Source organism: Pteropus vampyrus, unplaced genomic scaffold (genome assembly GCF_000151845.1).
Source record: "Pteropus vampyrus isolate Shadow unplaced genomic scaffold, Pvam_2.0 Scaffold144, whole genome shotgun sequence".
In the NCBI taxonomy this organism is placed as follows: domain Eukaryota; kingdom Metazoa; phylum Chordata; class Mammalia; order Chiroptera; family Pteropodidae; genus Pteropus; species Pteropus vampyrus.
In genome coordinates this window covers 2,810,903-2,827,087 of record NW_011888925.1, presented here as the reverse complement: position 1 = coordinate 2,827,087, position 16,185 = coordinate 2,810,903, and the positions used below count along the sequence as shown (strand labels likewise).

At 56.1% G+C, this 16,185-nt stretch overlaps 1 protein-coding gene and 1 pseudogene across 5 annotated transcripts in view; one reads left to right on the top strand and one right to left on the bottom strand.

The window, feature by feature from the left end:
- Nucleotides 1–2,424: 2,424 nt before the first annotated feature.
- The window catches only part of FRMD8 (FERM domain containing 8), a 26,563-nt gene continuing 12,802 nt past the window's right edge, over nt 2,425–16,185 (bottom strand). For all 5 annotated transcript variants that reach the window (XM_011368807.2, XM_011368808.2, XM_023535741.1 and 2 more), the window contains 5 exons: nt 14,234–14,458; nt 11,964–12,087; nt 10,950–11,093; nt 6,062–6,266; nt 2,425–4,130 (listed from right to left, as the gene is read on the bottom strand). In XM_011368807.2, coding sequence (XP_011367109.1) covers nt 4,012–4,130; nt 6,062–6,266; nt 10,950–11,093; nt 11,964–12,087; nt 14,234–14,458 — 817 coding nt within the window. In that variant the 3' untranslated portion in view covers nt 2,425–4,011. The remainder of the gene's footprint in view (nt 4,131–6,061; nt 6,267–10,949; nt 11,094–11,963; nt 12,088–14,233; nt 14,459–16,185) is intronic.
- Nucleotides 9,087–9,205, top strand: LOC111744987 (annotated as a pseudogene).

The window sequence follows — 16,185 nt, the reverse complement described above, 5'->3', positions numbered from 1 at the left end:
GGGCTGTGTGGGGAGGCCAAGGTGGGGAGGGTGGTTGAAGAGTCCAGAGCAAAGGCCCTAAGGCAGGAGTTTGGAAGGGCAGGGCAGAGCGCTTTACCCACCAGGAAGCCGACTCCCAGGGGATCTTTCAGCAGCACCTTGAGTAGAGCTGGGCTCCCCACAGGGGGGTCCGGTTCCCCACAGCAGCATCTGACATGCAGATCTGGGCTCTCTCCCCTGTCCCCTTTGGCCATTTCAAGGTGCCTGGAATTGGGATCATAGGCTCCAGGCCTGCTGAGAACCGAGATCTCCCCCAGCATCCAGCTTGTCTTCCCTGCATCTGAGAGAGCCCTCGACAGGTTTTTCTAGGAGTCAGCTGTCTCCTCTCCCCAGCTGCACCTGGAGCACATGGCCACGACCAGCACGCAGGCCCAGCAGTGAAGGCTGAATTGAGCCTAGAACAGGAAAGGAAGGCGGGGGAGGGAGGAGGAGGACACAGTCTGGGTGGGTGGTGTCCTCCCCTCTCCCCCTGCGGTGCTGGTAAGAACACAAAGGCCCTTCTGTGGAGCAGAGCCTTCTGAAGACTGAAATGGTGTACATGTGTGTGGCTGGGAGACGCGTTTTGAATTTATGCCCATATGACACAACTGGGTAGCGGTGGAGACTGGGCAGTGGCCTGAGAAAGAGGCCCAAGCAGAGTGAGCCGCAGAAAGGGCCCACCCAGAGCAGAAGCTCCTCCGCGGTGCTGGGAGGGGTCCGGTCCCCTGGTCAGCTTGAGCTTCACTCAAACAGGCAACCCCTTTTGCTCACCTGGCCACCAGCACGGGAAGTGTGATGAGGCCTGGTTAGAGATGGGAAGAGAGGAGGCAATTGTCACCGGCCCGGAGCACAGAGCAGGGGAGGGGGGTTGTGGTAGGCAGAATAAGCCGCCCAAGATGCCTGTGCCCTAATCCCCAGAGCACTGTGAATGTCAGGGTATGTGGCAAAGGGGAACTGAAAGTAGCTCATCAGCTGACTTCACAGGGAAGTGATCGGGAGTATCCACCTTGGCCCCGTGTAGTCACAAAAGAGCCCTTCGGCACAAGAGTCAGAGGGAGACGCGAGCTGGGCAGGTCAGAGTGGCTGCTATGAGGACACCACTTGCCTTCGCTGGCTTTGAAGATGGAGGAAGGGCCACAAGCTGAGGAACACAGATGGCCTCCAGAAGCTGGAAAAGGAGAGAAAACAGATTGTCTCCTAGAGCATGGAATGCAGCCCCGCCAACACCTTGATCTTGGCCCAGTGAGGCTCATTTCAGATGTCTGACCTCCAGATCTGAGATGATGAACATGTGCTGTTCTAAGCCTCTGAGGTTGTGCTGGTTTGTTACAGCAGCCGCAGGAAACTAACAGGTGGTGAGGCCCGACGGGTGGAGGCCAGGCTCCAGGCCCGCCAGGCCCCAGGCTGGTGATGCTTCCTTACTCACCAGAGTGGGAGCGTCTGCGCCATCGCAGGCCCTGGCCTCTCAGGGAGAGCCCGTTCTCCCTCCCAGCTTTCAGGACATGAGACTTTGAGATGATGAAAATAGCTAATGCCTGTCGAGTACCTAGACGACATCGGATCCTAAAGCACCCAACATCCCTAGGAGGTAGGTGCTATTATTATTCCCATCTTAACGGTCAAGAAGTGGAAGCTCAAGGTCAGTGCCTCGTGTAAGTGCCCATGGTCATGGCATCACACTGTCTTCATCAAGTGGAGGACCCTACAGAAGACAAGGCACCATTCAGTCATGGATGCCCGAGGGGAGAGGCCCTAGTCCCGGGACCTTGGCTGCTGTGGGATGTTTGGCTTGCTCCTTCCAGCTCCTGAAACGTTCAGTGTGAATCCCAACCCCAAATACCCGCAGTTATCACTGCTGCACAGCTTCCTGCGGGGCCCAGAGTGCTCTGGAGGGCTGGCCGGATGCTGCCCTTCCCTGCAGACGGGATCTGTGGGAAACAAGTTGCCACTTGGCAGGGCCCAGAGCACGACCAGCCCTGAAGGCGGGCACGAGAATTATCCCAAACTCCTGGATTCTGTGGTCTCTGCCCTGAGGCAGTGCCCTGGGCCCCATCCCCCAGTTGTGTGCAGGGACCTGGTGGCACATGGTGGTGTGGCTTAGGATCACAGGACAGGGACAAAGGCTCTAGCACGCCTGCTGTCTGAACCTTGTTCCCCTGCCTCCCTGCAGAACTCCTACCTGGGATCCCACCATGAACCTCCAAACCCCTCCTGGACCTTCTTACCCCAACCAACCATTAAGACTGGAAAACTTCCCGCTGGGTTCTCCATCCGCTTTTGGCTCGAGCCCCGAGGGCTGCATCCCTTGATGCATAGTTATTAAAAAAGGCAACATGCAGCCCGTAATCAACTTCCAGGCTATAATGAACATTTTCATTATTTCATATCATAAACCACCCTGAAGACTGCTGGAAACTGATTTTATTACTAATCAGTCACATGGTACAAAAGAAAGAATATTCAAAGGACATTTAGTAAAATGCTGCTTTGTCCCAAAGGGCAGGCGGAAAAGGTTAAGGCACAATGGATGCTTAGAAAACAGAGGAGAAAGACTGAAGAGTAAAAACAAGTAATTTGTGTATATCCACCACCCACCACAACCCCATCGGCCCATCAGATAAGAATCCACCTGGCATCCAAACAGTGAGTGGGACGAGAGAACCAGAGAGCCGGGGGCCAGACAGGCTGGGCGGCCAGTGACATCAACTCTGGGGAGGGAGATAAAATGTCCTCTGCTGGGACATTCCAAACGGCTGGGGACACCCATTTATTACGGCAAATAACAAAAGTCTCTGCTGCCAGAGGCAAGCCCAGCTAAAACATCTGGAGCGCTCGAACATCAACAAAGGGAACAAACAGGTGAGCAGGCTCTAGCACCTGGAGACTAGAGGTTCACATTTCCTCTCCCAGTCCCCACCAGGAAGGGGAGACAAAGCAAGCCCTGTGCTGAGCAGAGCCCGCCTCTTTCCTGTGGAAAGTCCCAGGAAGCTCTGAGAACTACGGCCCCGCCAGAGGAGACAGGGCTGGGAAGGGCTTCCTCCTGGGCCGGCTATGCCCAGCGCCCACCCGCCCTCTGTAATCTGACCTGAGACAGGATGGTGTTATGGGACTTCCGGGAGGCAGGCTGTGCTGGCCCCCAGGGCCAGGCCAGATGGAAAGCACACCTGAGGGGTAGCCAGCAGCTCTGAGGTTGTGGGGTTCTGAGCTGCCCCAGAGTTCACAGGCTTCATGGAACCAGAGCAGAGAAAAAGGCCAAAACTAAAACCTGGAGCCCAAGGGGGTTTGGGAGCTTCTCCGAGTCTGGAGTGTGGATCTGGTAGGCTTGTTGGTCCCCAAGACAGCCACCTCCCAGCACAGTGACATCACCAAAAGCTAGCAAAAAGGCACTTTCCTGCTGGTCAATGTCTCCTGCCCCTGAGCGGGGCCCTGCCCAGCTCCTGCCAGCTCCATCCAGCCAGGGAAGGTACGGTGGGGGGGCCTCGCCTTCTGTTCCTGTTGAGGTTCAACCCAGGGAGGCCCCCTTCCTGCCTGACAGTGACGGCCCAGCCTTGCAGTGGCGGAATGCTGGCAGAAGGTATGTGGGGATGTGGGCACCAAAGTCCAGGAAAAAGACCAAAGACACACACGTAACCTGCAGGTCCCGAGCCCCATTCCTCAGCCTCCTGCCACTGGACCTGCCACTGGGGGCTTCAGAGCAGCGGACACGGTCCATCTTGAGAGGGCACAGCCAGGCCTGATCGGCTGGTCCTGAGACGGCAGTGGGGCCCAGCGTCCAGAGCAAGGGCAGGCAGGCTGCGAGAGGGACGCTGCGGGAGCCCCAGCCAGCTCTGCACAGCCCAGGCGCTGTCCAGGCGCACAGGTCACTTCTCCACGCCCAAAGGAAGCCTTCCTCCCCAACTCAAGGGCGACAGCCCGGCTGTGCCCCTCAGGGAGGACAGCGCTGGGCCAGGTCCGGGGCCTCCCCACGCCCTCCCCCTGCCCGCACTGCCACCCTCAGCTCTGCTCCGGGCTCTCGGCGGGCTGCACCACAGTGTAGCTCCCCTGGCCCATGGACAGCTGCCGGCTGAAGAAGGACGTGGTGCGCTTCGGCTTCACCCGCTTGATCTGCTCACCTGTTGGGGAACAGGAGGAGCTCGCTGAGGGGAGGGCTGCCGGCGGGGGGCCCGCCCCCGGGAGCCCGGGCTCCGGCTGAGCTTTCCTCTTCACGCCCACCAGCTTTCTGCCCTCAGTGCCCCACCCTTCCACCAGTGACAGGATGGGTGGGTGGGGCATGTCACCAGCCTCCCAGATCAGAGGCAAATCGGGGTTTGCATCGAATGATGGGCCAGCTGTGGTGTCTGAGGAGCTTTGACTAAAACCTGTTCAAGAACAGACCAAAGAAACGTGACACCTACCACATTCATGACTGGCCGAAGGTGAGCCTCGGTAAAAGAATTCTTATAAGTTAAAAATTTCCAGCCAGGTGATCAAGGTGAACATCGACAGGCGTTAAGTCATGTTGATAATGCATCTTTGATATGGTGATAAAAATGGTGCTCTGCCTCTGTGACCTTCCTCCCCAAACCCATAAGCCCAGTCTAATTACAAGAAAACTGTCACACAAATTCCGATAAGGGGTCACCCGACCACATCCCCGATCATTACTCCTCACAACTGTCAAGGTCATCAAAAACAAGGAAAGTCTGAGAAACTGTCACAGCCAAGAGGAGCCTCAAGAGACATGACAACTAAATATAGTATGACATCCTGGATGGGTTCTTGGAACTGAAGGATTTAGGTTAAAACTAAGGACTTTAGTTAATAATACTGCCTCAATATTGGTTCACTAATTATAACAAATATACTCTATTAAGATGTTAATTTTTAAAAATCAAGCAAAAAAAGAGGCAACACAAATGAATAGTAATTCGTGAAGAAAATATAAATGATCGAGCATAAAAAAATGGCCCAATTTCACTAGTAGTCAAACGCCAACCCACACGAGTTCTCTCTCTGGACAATAATGCCTATTGGTGGCCGAGGGTGCAGAAGGCAGGTGGCACCCTCTCTTCTGGGAGGGACATAACTGGGCACGCCCTTAGACCCAGCAACCCCATTTCTACAAGTTCATCCTGGGGGAACGGTTCAGAATCAAGGGGAGACTCAGTACAGGTATGTTGTCTGCGGTAGCTGGAAACTGGAGGTAACGGTGCTGCCCAGCGGCGGGGGCGACCAGGCCAGCCCCGCCACGGAAGACCGCCAACGGTGACAACCGTGCTACAGGAAAACTCTTTTGCTTCTTCCGATTATAAAAATGACACACGTGTAAAAAACTTAAATGCTCTAAAGAAGCACAAAGGAAAAGTTACAGCGACTGATGACTTCATGGGGTCTCTCCGCCTCGCACCGCGGACGCTGCCTTGCACGTTGCTGTCCTATCACCTGATTTTATGAACCTTGCCATTTAATGTAGTTCTTTGTTAACGCGTTAAGAAAACCTCTTTATTTTGGAATAACTCTAGATTTATAGAGAAGCTGCAGAGATAATAACGCCCTCATCCGGCTTCTTCTGATGTTAGCATCTCTTGCTGCTGTACTGCATTGGTCAAAACTAAGAAATGGACATTAAGACGGTATTATTAACTAAACTACAGACTGTGGGATTTCACCGGTTCTTCCACAGATGTCTTCTGTCTGCTTCAGGCCAGATCCAAGATACCACCGCCTTTGTACCAGCTGCACTGACTCCACAGGATGTGGTGCCATCGTTTCTGTACCCACACCTGTCATAGCAGACACTGGGAGTTTCTAGTCTTTCACATCTGGACAATGCTGCGTGAACATATCTGTGGACGCAGCAGTGAGCAGGAACAGGATTCTTACCACCAGGGCCCCAGAGGCCTCCAGTTCCTGATCACAGAGCTCAGACGACGAGACGCTCACACCCAGTCAGGTCCCACCGGCTGGAGGCTAACTCGGCCCTCCCTACCCGCCGAGGCTCCCCACAGCATGCGTTATGTGCGCGTGTGTGCACGTGTGTGTGTACCGCAGAGCGGCCGCTCACCCTCCTCCACGTAGTCGATGGTGGAGAGGTGCTGGATCCGGCTGCACACCACGCTGCCCTGCCTCCGCAGCTGGGGGCGCTGAGTGGGAGGTGGCGGGGAGCTGGGGATCGAGGGGGAGCCAGACGCGCTCTCTGCGGGGGCGGCGGGCTCCATGGCCTGGTTTAGCTCAATGCAGTACTCGATGAGGCTGCTCATCAGTTCAGCCTGGGGAGGAGAGAGGGGCCAGCGTGAGGCCTGTGCGGTGAGCCACAGCCCAGGCCCTGTCCATACCGCTGCAGAGGTCCTTGCAGGGCAGGCAGAACCAGACGGGCGCCTCTTGCCTTCTCTCTGGCGGGGGAGGCAGATGAAGAAACCAACGCTACCTACACAGGAAAGGAAGTGGGGGGCTTGTGCTCCATGGGCTGGGGGCAAGGGTGGCAAACCGTCTGCGGTGACTTTAGGGCTTGGTCCTGGCGGATGAGTAGGGTCCCAGGCCCGGGAGGGAGGGTGAGAAAGAGTGTTTTAGTTACAAGGCACAGGCGGGAAAGGCAGCTCGGCTGCTAGAGAGGATGGGGGAAGGAGGAAGGGCGCCCGGGCAGGCTTTCCGGGGCGAAGGAACGGCATGAGTGTCGCCGAGAGAAGGACCTGCAGGCCCGAGGAGAGGAAGGTCGCGGCGAGGTCAGGAGGGTGGTGTGGGTGGCTCCCTGAGCACATTCTTCAAAAGTGACATCTTCTCAACAAATTTAAAACATAACACATGTTGATATAAAAGGTGAAGTGACCAGATGTCAGTGAGCACAGTCTGGGCACCATAGGACGGGGACGCCAGAGGGCTGACAGACCCACAGACAGAAAGCGGTTGGCAGGTGGTACTCTCTAGGCAACACGTATTTACTGGGTGCCCACCAGGTGCCGCCGTGGGCAGTGGCACACAGCAGGGGCCAAGGCAGACAGGATGCCTGTTTTGTGCTTTCAAGAGAACCCACTGGGGTAGCAGGGTCAGAGGCCAAGGGGGTGGCCCCACAGTGACAGATATGTGGCCTGGCCCCTGTCCACCCACAGTATAGCCCGATGCCTCTCTGAAGCCTCATGACCCACCCTGTGCCCAAACCCTACATGGGCCCAGAAGGAAAAGCCAGAGTCCCGTTCTCTACACCTGCTGCCTTTTCTCCACCAAGGAAGAGTGGGCAGTGGGCTGGTGAACAGGTGGGCAGCCGGTGGGGACAGGGACAGCTGCAAGCACAACAGGGATGCCCTCTAAGTTCCTCCAACACAGCGTGATGCTTCTGAGGTTCTGGGAGCCTGCCATTAAAACTTAGCTGCATTCAACACTATTTAATATCCATTCAAGATAAAACTCAGCAAACCGGTAGTAGGATGGCGCTTCCTCAACCTCATGAAGGGTGCCTATGAAAAACCAGTTACCATCACACGTACTGAAAGCAAAACTGAACACTTTCTCCATAAAGTCAGGAGCAAGTCAAGGATGCCTGCCCACACCAACCCAACGTGGTGCTGGGGCCCAAGCGACCACTACCGGGCCAGATGAGGCATGCAGACTGGACAGTCAGACACCTGTCCCTACTCACAGATGACATAACTGTCGGCAGAGAAAATCCCAAAGAATCTGCAGAAAAGCTCCGAGAATTAGTGAGTGAGTTTAATAAGGTTGCAGGATATAAGGACGTGTGGATAACAAAGTCAATGTAATTCTATATACCGCAATGAACAACTGGATACTGAAGTTAAAAAACATGCCATCTATGGTAGCACACATATACACAAAAGACAGAGACAGACAGACGTACTTAGGGATAAATCTAATAAAATATGTATGAGATTTCTATGCTAAAAACTATGAAATGGTAGTGAAAAAAATCAAAGACCAATGAATGGAGATGTATAAATAAATGGACTGGACAACTTAAGATCTCTTCGAAAGACGCTGTTAAGAAAATGAGAAGTCACAGACAGAAAGAACATATTTGCGAAATACATGTGGTAAGAGATTAGTATGCAGAATATATAACTCTCACAACTCAATGAGAAAAAAACTAGGATAAAAAAAATAATTTGAAGAGACACTCCATTAAAGGAGACAAACGGAGAGCAAATAAATAAATGAAAAGATGATCAACATCATTAGTCATTAGTCATTAGGGAAATACAAGTTAAAACCACAATGATGTAGCACTATTACACAGATACCACGAAAACTGACAGTACCAAGTGCTGAGCAAGGACGCAGAGCGACTGAATTCTCAGACACTGACGGTAGGAATGCAAAACAGTACAGTCACTTTGGAAAACAGTCTGATGGGATCTGGTAACGTCAGTCACGTTTATCATACAGCCCAGCATCCACTCCTAGGTGTTTATACAAGAGAAAAGAAAACACAGGACCCCACAAAAGCCTGTGCACAAATGTTAACAGCAGCTTTATTCACAAAAGTCCCAAACTAGAAACAACTCAAACACCCTTCCACAGGCGAAGAGCTAACCTGGAATATACCCATGCAATGCTACTATTCAACAGTAAAAGGAACGAACAGATACAGCTCACAGTATGGATGAATCTCAAAAGCATGAAGTCAGTCTCCAAAGACTGCAGATAGTGTATAAACCATAAGGTTGTACCACAATTTTTTAAAAATCAATTCACCAGTTGATGGAATTGGTGGTGTTTCCATTTCTTTGGTTACTACGAACGAAGCTGTTATGAACATTTGAGTATAGGTCTCTGTTTCTCTTGGGCAAACGTGTAGGCATCGTACGATAAACGTGACATTCTGGAGAAAGCAAAACCCTCGGGATAACTAAGGGGGAAGACATGTCACATAGCAGGTGAAGGGATGAAATCGGAAGAGGGGTGTACAAAACGACTTTAAAGAAAAAGCTGGCGGAGGACTTCACCAGAGAGGCTACCCAGATGGCAAACGAGGACAAGAAGGTGCTCGACCTCGTCAGCTGGGTGGAGGTGGGGGGTGCCGAGTTAAACCCATGGGAGACTTGGGGGTGGTGGAAATAATGGCAATAAAAACTGAGCACTATGGCCGTGCCACCCTGAACACGCCCGATCTCGTCTGATCGCTGAAGCTAAGCAGGGTGGGGCCTGGTTAGTACTTGGATGGGAGACCACCTAGGAAGACCAGGTGCCGTAGGCAAAAAAAAAAAGGTGAACAGACATTTCACCTCTAAAAAGATATATAAATATTAAAGAAGCTACTCCATAGCTGGACTGTGGTGATGACGGTGGTTATAAGGGTGTGTAAATTTGTCAAAACTCACTCTTAAAATAGGTGCATTTAAGAATAAATTATATTCAATGTTGTCGACTTAAAAATAAAGGGGAAAAAACCGTAAGGAGATACCACTGTCACAGCAGGGTGGCAAAAATGAAGAAGCCCGACGGTGCTGGGCTGTGGGGGCCTCGAGCAGCGGGCAGTCGCCTGCTGCCGGGGCGCGCACACCGCGCGACCGCTCCGGGGAACACCGTGTCCACTCACGCTGAGCCCGCGCCCGCCTGTGACCCGGCCGGGGCGCTCCTAGGTGTAAACTAGACATTCACACAAAGGCCACGTGCGATGGTGACTACAGCAGCACTGTCTGCGACAGTTTCAGACCAGAAACCCGAGCCCCCTCGGCCACAGAATGGAAGAGCCACGCCGGGCAGATTCGGACGCCGGTGTTCCGGGGAACCGGGGGTCAGACCACCGCTCCGTGCGCACGGACGGCGCTCGCCCACGCAACGCTGAGCGTTAGACACAGACGGAGGTCACGCTGTGGGCCCCATTGCTAGAAAGTTCGAAAACAGAGGGACAACTCTGGGGAGATACAAGTCAGGATGTGGGGGTCTCTTGTTAGGGGGCAAGACTGGAAGGAGGCTTGAGGGTCTCTAGGGGTCCTGGTTCTAGTTCTTAAATCTGAAAGGTGACACCTGGGTTTATTTTGGGAAAACTTAAGCTATACACTTAGGATCTGGGCGCTTTTCTGTTACATCTAGTTCAATAAAACATTTACTTTAAAAAGAGGCCTAAACTAGATACAAAAATTACGAAGTCATGAGCATAAAGATGGGGATAGCAGAATATTCAAAGCTGAGAGAGGGAAGAGCTTGCGGACTCTAGGGCAGAGAGAGAACTCCCTCAAGAAGCCTGGGAAAAGGGTTGGCAAGGAAGATGGGGTGGGAGGTCAGAGGTCGGGGGAGCCACTATAGGGGACAGGAGGGCCATTTCCAGGAGCATGTGGTCAGGCTGGGACAGAGGTCTGTGCACCGAGTGTGGCAGAGCAGAGGCTGATGGGCTTGGAGCTGGCTGTGAAGGGGTGAGGAGCAGGGAGGGAGGCACAGAGAGAGCGGGGTGGCTCTGGAGGGTCTAGAGACCCCTGTGGTGGCAGGGGGGACTTAGGACGTGTGCTCTCAGAGGTGGGAGGCCCTGAGCGTGTCTAAGTGCAGAGAGGACGGGCTCAAGGAACACAGTCTTGCGGGAGGGAGGGCAGCCTCCGCCGCGATGAGCTGGGGGGTGCAGAGGAAGGTCCTGAATGAAGCCACCAGGGAGAAACACAAAGGCTGCAAAGGCACCGAGTGGCCTTAACCTTTCCACGCTGCTCCTCCTCTGAGAGCAGCCAACTCGAAGACAGAGCAGCCAGTGCGGGCTGGTCACAATGCTGGGGAGCCCTCAGCTAACAGCTGCTCCCACTGCAGCCACTGCCACTGCCTGCTGTGGACTCTTCAGACCAGGCCCAGTGAACTCACCAGGGTGGCCCCAGGTCAGAGTCAGCGTCCTGGGTCCCCAGGCCCTCAGGGCCCTCAACTCCTTGCCCGCCAGCCTGGAGCCGCCAACAGGCTGGGACCCGCTGAACCAGCCTCCCCCGCCCTCACCCATGAGGCTGCGGGAGACCTCCCACTACCTGCTTGGAGTAGATCTTGAGGAGCTTGTTGACCGGTGTGCCCTCATTGTTTCCATCGAACTCCAGCCACAGGACAGACTCCTCCTCCTCAGGGGACGTGTGGTCCCACGACAGCTCCTGGAAGCGCAGGCCCAGCAGGACGTGCTGGCCAGCGGGGGACACAGAGCTAGGACTTCCCTGGGCAGAGGTCTGCTCCCCCACCTCACCCTGCTTGGGTACCACCAGGAGTGGACTCCTGGCTGCTCACGTCCAAGGCTGAGTATAAATTCGCATGAATTTCTCTAAGGAGGGGAGTCCCTGCTGTCATCAGACCCAAGGGGGTTGGGGACAGGGAGGTTGAGCAGCCCTAGCCCACAGCACTGCACGCCGGAGGGTCAAGGCCCTGACACCCGGGAGTCACGTGGGGGAAGAGGTGGGTTGCAAGGGAAGACCTTTCCCAGGAGGTCAGCTGGGTAGCATCTCAGCAGAAGGCCCAACTGGGCTCGGATATGCTGGGGGTCCCTCTCTAGGGACAAGAAGTCACCCAAAAGTGTGCTGCTGGCTTAGGAGGGACTCCTGCACAGGTGCAGAGAAGCTGCCACACAGGGTGGCTGCGGACCCACCTTCAATGCAGGCGTCCAGGAGACAGCCAGGGGAGAAGCGGGACTCAGACAGCCCAGGAGGGCTCCTGGTCGGGGGCTTTTCTGGAAAACCAGCAGCTGGGCTCCAGCCATTGGTCGGGTGGAAGAGCCAGGCCCTGCAGAGTCCCTCCGGTTAGTGTCACTCCCAGCTGCAGACCCCCTGCGCTGGCCACTGGGCAGAAAAACAGACCCAGAGCAAACTCAGAAAAGCCCCCAGGATGCCAGTGAAAGCCCCAGGGACATCCGAGGGAGACAGGGGCCCTCCCAGACAGGCCATCCACCCTGCCCCAGGCCAACAATAGACCCAGGGGAACCAGAAAAGCCTGAGTAAGGGCCCCGCTCCCTTCCCCTCTGAGACCTCCCTCAGGTCCCACCCTGGGGGAGCTGGAGGTACCTTCTCCCTGCTGTCCATGACATGCACGCCCTCCAGACTGATGGCCACAGTCACTGGCTTTCGTCCACCCCGGGGCAAAAAGCCCTGGGCCGGCTTGTCGACCTCGCCATGGAAGAAGGCACTCCTGGGGAGGGGAGCTGGTGTCAGCCTGTCCCCTCCAGCAGCAAGAGCGGAATGGCCAGAGTCTCAGTTCACCCACCAGCAAATGCTCTGGCCAGGCTCTTCTGGGTTCCTGAGGAGCTTAGCGGTTTACGTGACTGAAAGTTAAAGGGAAACTCGCCCAGGGGGAGGGAGGAACTGAAGGGGGTGAGAGGGAGGCTTCTTGGAACTAATGGCATCTGAGCTGGTCATGCAGGACAGGAAGGTCTGAGCAGGCAAGGGGAACTCGGTGGCACAGGGAAGTGGGTGCCATGGGCAGAGGGAAGAGCATGAACCCAACTGATGCTCAGGGGACTGCCAGACGCCTGAGGACTAAGGGGCTGAGGCTGCTGGAGGTAGTCAGGCCACACAGGGGCTGGGACAGCCCCGCTGTCTACTGTCTGCTGGGCCAAGATCCATTGGCAGCAGAGGCGGGTCAAGGCTGCACCTGTGTGGGGCCCACGAGCGGCAGGATTGCCCCAGGAGCGATCCCAGGGCTTGACACTGAGTTCTGAGAATGGGTGCGGTGGCCTTGGGACACAAACCCACTGGGCTGCCACCGTCTCCCTCCTGCCTGGCCGTGTCCTCTCCTTCGCTTATGGCTGTCCCAGACCCTTGCCCCCTTGCCCTTGGCTAAGCCGGAGCCCTAGTTCACCCTGTTCTCTGCCTGCCTGCACTGGAGCAGTGGGAGGGGACTGGGGACAAGCTACATTCAATTTCTGCGAGCAGCCCCAATCGCTGCCCCGCGGTCCCACGCCTGTCCCTCGCCTGTCCCCGCTCCTGGAAGACATCTATAGGCTCGGTTGATGGCTGAGACTCCAACTTTACTGAGGAAGCCAAAGTAACACTTGTCCACCCTGACCTCAAGTTTTCACTCTATTGTCCATCTTTATCAGCAGACACATTTCGCCTGTCATCAAAATTAAAAACCTTCTGTCCCCAGCGCACCCCTAACTGCTGCTCCCCCTCGTGACTCCATCCCACAGCACGGCGCCTGCAGAGCTGGTCACCTCACTGTCTCTAACCTTTTTTCACTCTCCTCCATTCACTGCCTCTTCCACAGTGCTGTGGCCAAGGTCAACCACCAGCCACACAGGCATGGTGAACTTGACCTTGAAGCAGCAGCATGGGATGCCTGGTCACTCCCTCCTTGACACCTCCCTTCGTGTGGCTTGTCTAGCTCTCCCGCCTTGCTGGCTGGGGTCCTCCTCCCACCTAGTCCACACTCACCTCCCTGGCTGTCTTTTGGGGTACGCGATTTCAAACAGCACCCACATGCTGATGACTCACCAGTTACTACCTGAATAGACCCGGAAACCTAAAAGCCCACTTGGAACTGCCACCTGCGTATCTACAGAGCATCCGAAAATCAACGCGTGCAAAGCCAAGGCCCCAATCTTTCCAACCCGCTCCACTGCAGGGCCCCGTTTCAGGTGATGACGAGCCGCCCTCCAGGGCCAGAAGCCTGGCGTCCTCTCTGCCTCCCTTCCTGCACCTCCTCCACTGCGTATCTACCCGGCAGGGTCTGCTGGCTCCGCCCTCAACGTCTCTGGACTCAGATCACGTCTCACCTGTGTTACTACCAACTGGCCCAAGTCACCCCTCCAGAGCACTGTCACAGTCTTCACTGACCACCTGGCTGCGCCGCGCCCCCTGCCCACCTGTAGTCTGTGCTGTACTGCCACTGCTCACTGTCTCTCTCCACTAGAATGGCAGCTTCACCACGGAGGGATCATGGTCCCTCTGCTCAACGAGGTGTCGCCAGCGTCAAGGGTGCCGGCACACAGCAGGTGCACAAGAACTATCGGCTAGATGGGGACTGCATGAATGAGGGCACTAGCTGAAGGGAAGGTGAGCAAGCCCCCTGACTGGCAGGTGGAAGGAGAGGACCTGTCCAGGGTGTCCTGGCCTGTGACAGGTGGAAGGGAAAGACAAGTGTCCAGCTTGGGACCTGTGGGGCCTAAGGTGCTGGCCTCAGGCATATGTCATGTGAGCATGGAGCTCAGCAGAGATGGGCTCACTGGCAGGACGCCCTAGTGAAGGCCAAGACAGACAGCTGAGCTGTCCGAGAAGGGGACAGAGGAGACCCCAGGGTCGCGGCTGTCCGAGGACGGCAGCCAAGAATCGCTCACCCGTAGAAGGGCAGCTCGTGGCACTTGAGGAGGTAGGCATGGTAGTGGGTCCCCAGAGGGGCCTCGCACTCGCTGTCGCTGCCGACCACTTCCTTCACTTTGCGGTAGGCGTCGAGCAGGCCCTGCTCGCCCGTCCCAGCCTTGGTCCCCCGGCCCCGGAGGGCAGCGAAGAGCCCGTGGCCCCGCTTACACAGGTGGGCGGGGAGGAAGGAGCCCAGCTTCTCCCTGTGGAGGAAGGAAAACAAATGTTCGGCGTGAGGAGCTCCCAGGCCGGGGCTGGCCAGAGGTGACGAGGTCCTCAGGGTGCGGGCAAGCTTGCGGGGGGCAGGCCCTGGACACGGACAGCCAGAGATCCCACTGCTGCCATCCTGGCTGCAGGCCCAGGTGGTGAGAGGCCTGAGGAAAAGAGGGGAGGAGGAGGAAAGAGCCCAAAGCAGGCCTGTCCCAGAGCCGGAGTGGCTGCAGGGTTTTACAGCAATGTCTGTGTTGCCGAGTAAGCAAGGTTTGGATTTCTGAACTAATGGATCTTTTATAACCAAAGAGTGGTACCAGTGACCCAGAGCAATCAGTATTTTGTTCTGCCAAATAGGGATGTAAAAACTACCAAGCTACAATCCATCGGAACAGGCTCAGGAAAGAAAGGGCATTTTCATCACACGCAGAGCAGGGAAGGAGCCTGGTGTGACTGCGCTGTCCTCCCACCCAGGCAGCCCGCCCATTTCGTGGGCCGCTCACTGGCTGTTCCAGATGAGCCGCAGCTGGAGCTTCGGTCTTTGAGTGCTGCGTGCCCTCGCCAAGCCTCAGTTTCCCCACGTATATATAAGGGCACTGATGCCCACTGGCACGGAACGGCGCTAGCATGTGCTTGGCGTGTAACTGATGCCGGACAAAGGTTACCCTAGTTGCCATTTCTGAAGAGGGGAGGGTCCCTGCTGGGGCTTCTGGAGGACCAAACACCCCAGGCCACGGGGGAGGGCGGCCGGTGCAGTAGGAGGGCGGAGGCGAGGAAGGAGCTCGTGCTGGCCTGGAGAGGCCCGGCCACAGGGCAGCATGAGGAGGGGTGTCTGGGGGGCTGCCCACCCCTCTCAGGGTCACCACGGGCGTGTTCATCATTTATCCCCCACAAAAAGTTCCTGACTACAACTGCAAAAAAAAAAACAACCCAGCTCCCTCCTGACCTCGGGTGGAGGATGATGCACATGTGGGGCTCCTCGGACTGGGGGCTCCACTCACAGATGTCACATCACCCAAGTCTCCCACTTCCCAGGCCTCTCAGCCCAGGGCAGATGAGGTGAAGGAGGCTCAGAGAGATGGAGTAACTGACCCAAGGTCACGGTGTCAGGGCCAGCCCTGGGGCTGAGGCCTCCTGACTCCAGGACCTTGCAAGACCTAGGACCACTTGTAAGTAAAATTCTGAGCAACCCTCCCCAGGCTGCACCCCTGCCTCAGGTCACGCTGGCCGTTACCTCAGGGTGCAGGCAGTGGGCTGGCCAGGCCGGTAGGGCCCGAGCTGCACACGGCACACCAGGGCGCCCAGGGCCTCACAGTCCTCCACGTCACACGGGTACCGTGCGGCCAGCACATTGCCCTTGGCCTCCTCATAGAGCAGCCGCAGGACCTCTTCGTCACGGATCTGCATGGTGAGGAGGGGTCAGGGCACCAATGTCCAGGGGTTTAGGGACACAGGGCACCAGACCTGGGTGACTCTGCCTGGGGCTCGCTGCCTCACCTGGAGCTCCCGCCGCTTTGGGAAAAACACGTTCCTTCGGAACTGCAGGGAGGGCTCATCTGGGGGGAGAGGCTGCGGTCACTGCCTGGCCACGCTGCCCAGCCCGCCCAGCTCTCCCCTGACTGGCCCAGTCCCCAGTCCTCAGGCTCGCCCGCCATGACTGAGAAAACCCGAGGGCTGTTCAGAGAGCGTGTGTGTGGCTTATCTGGACATGCTCGCTGTC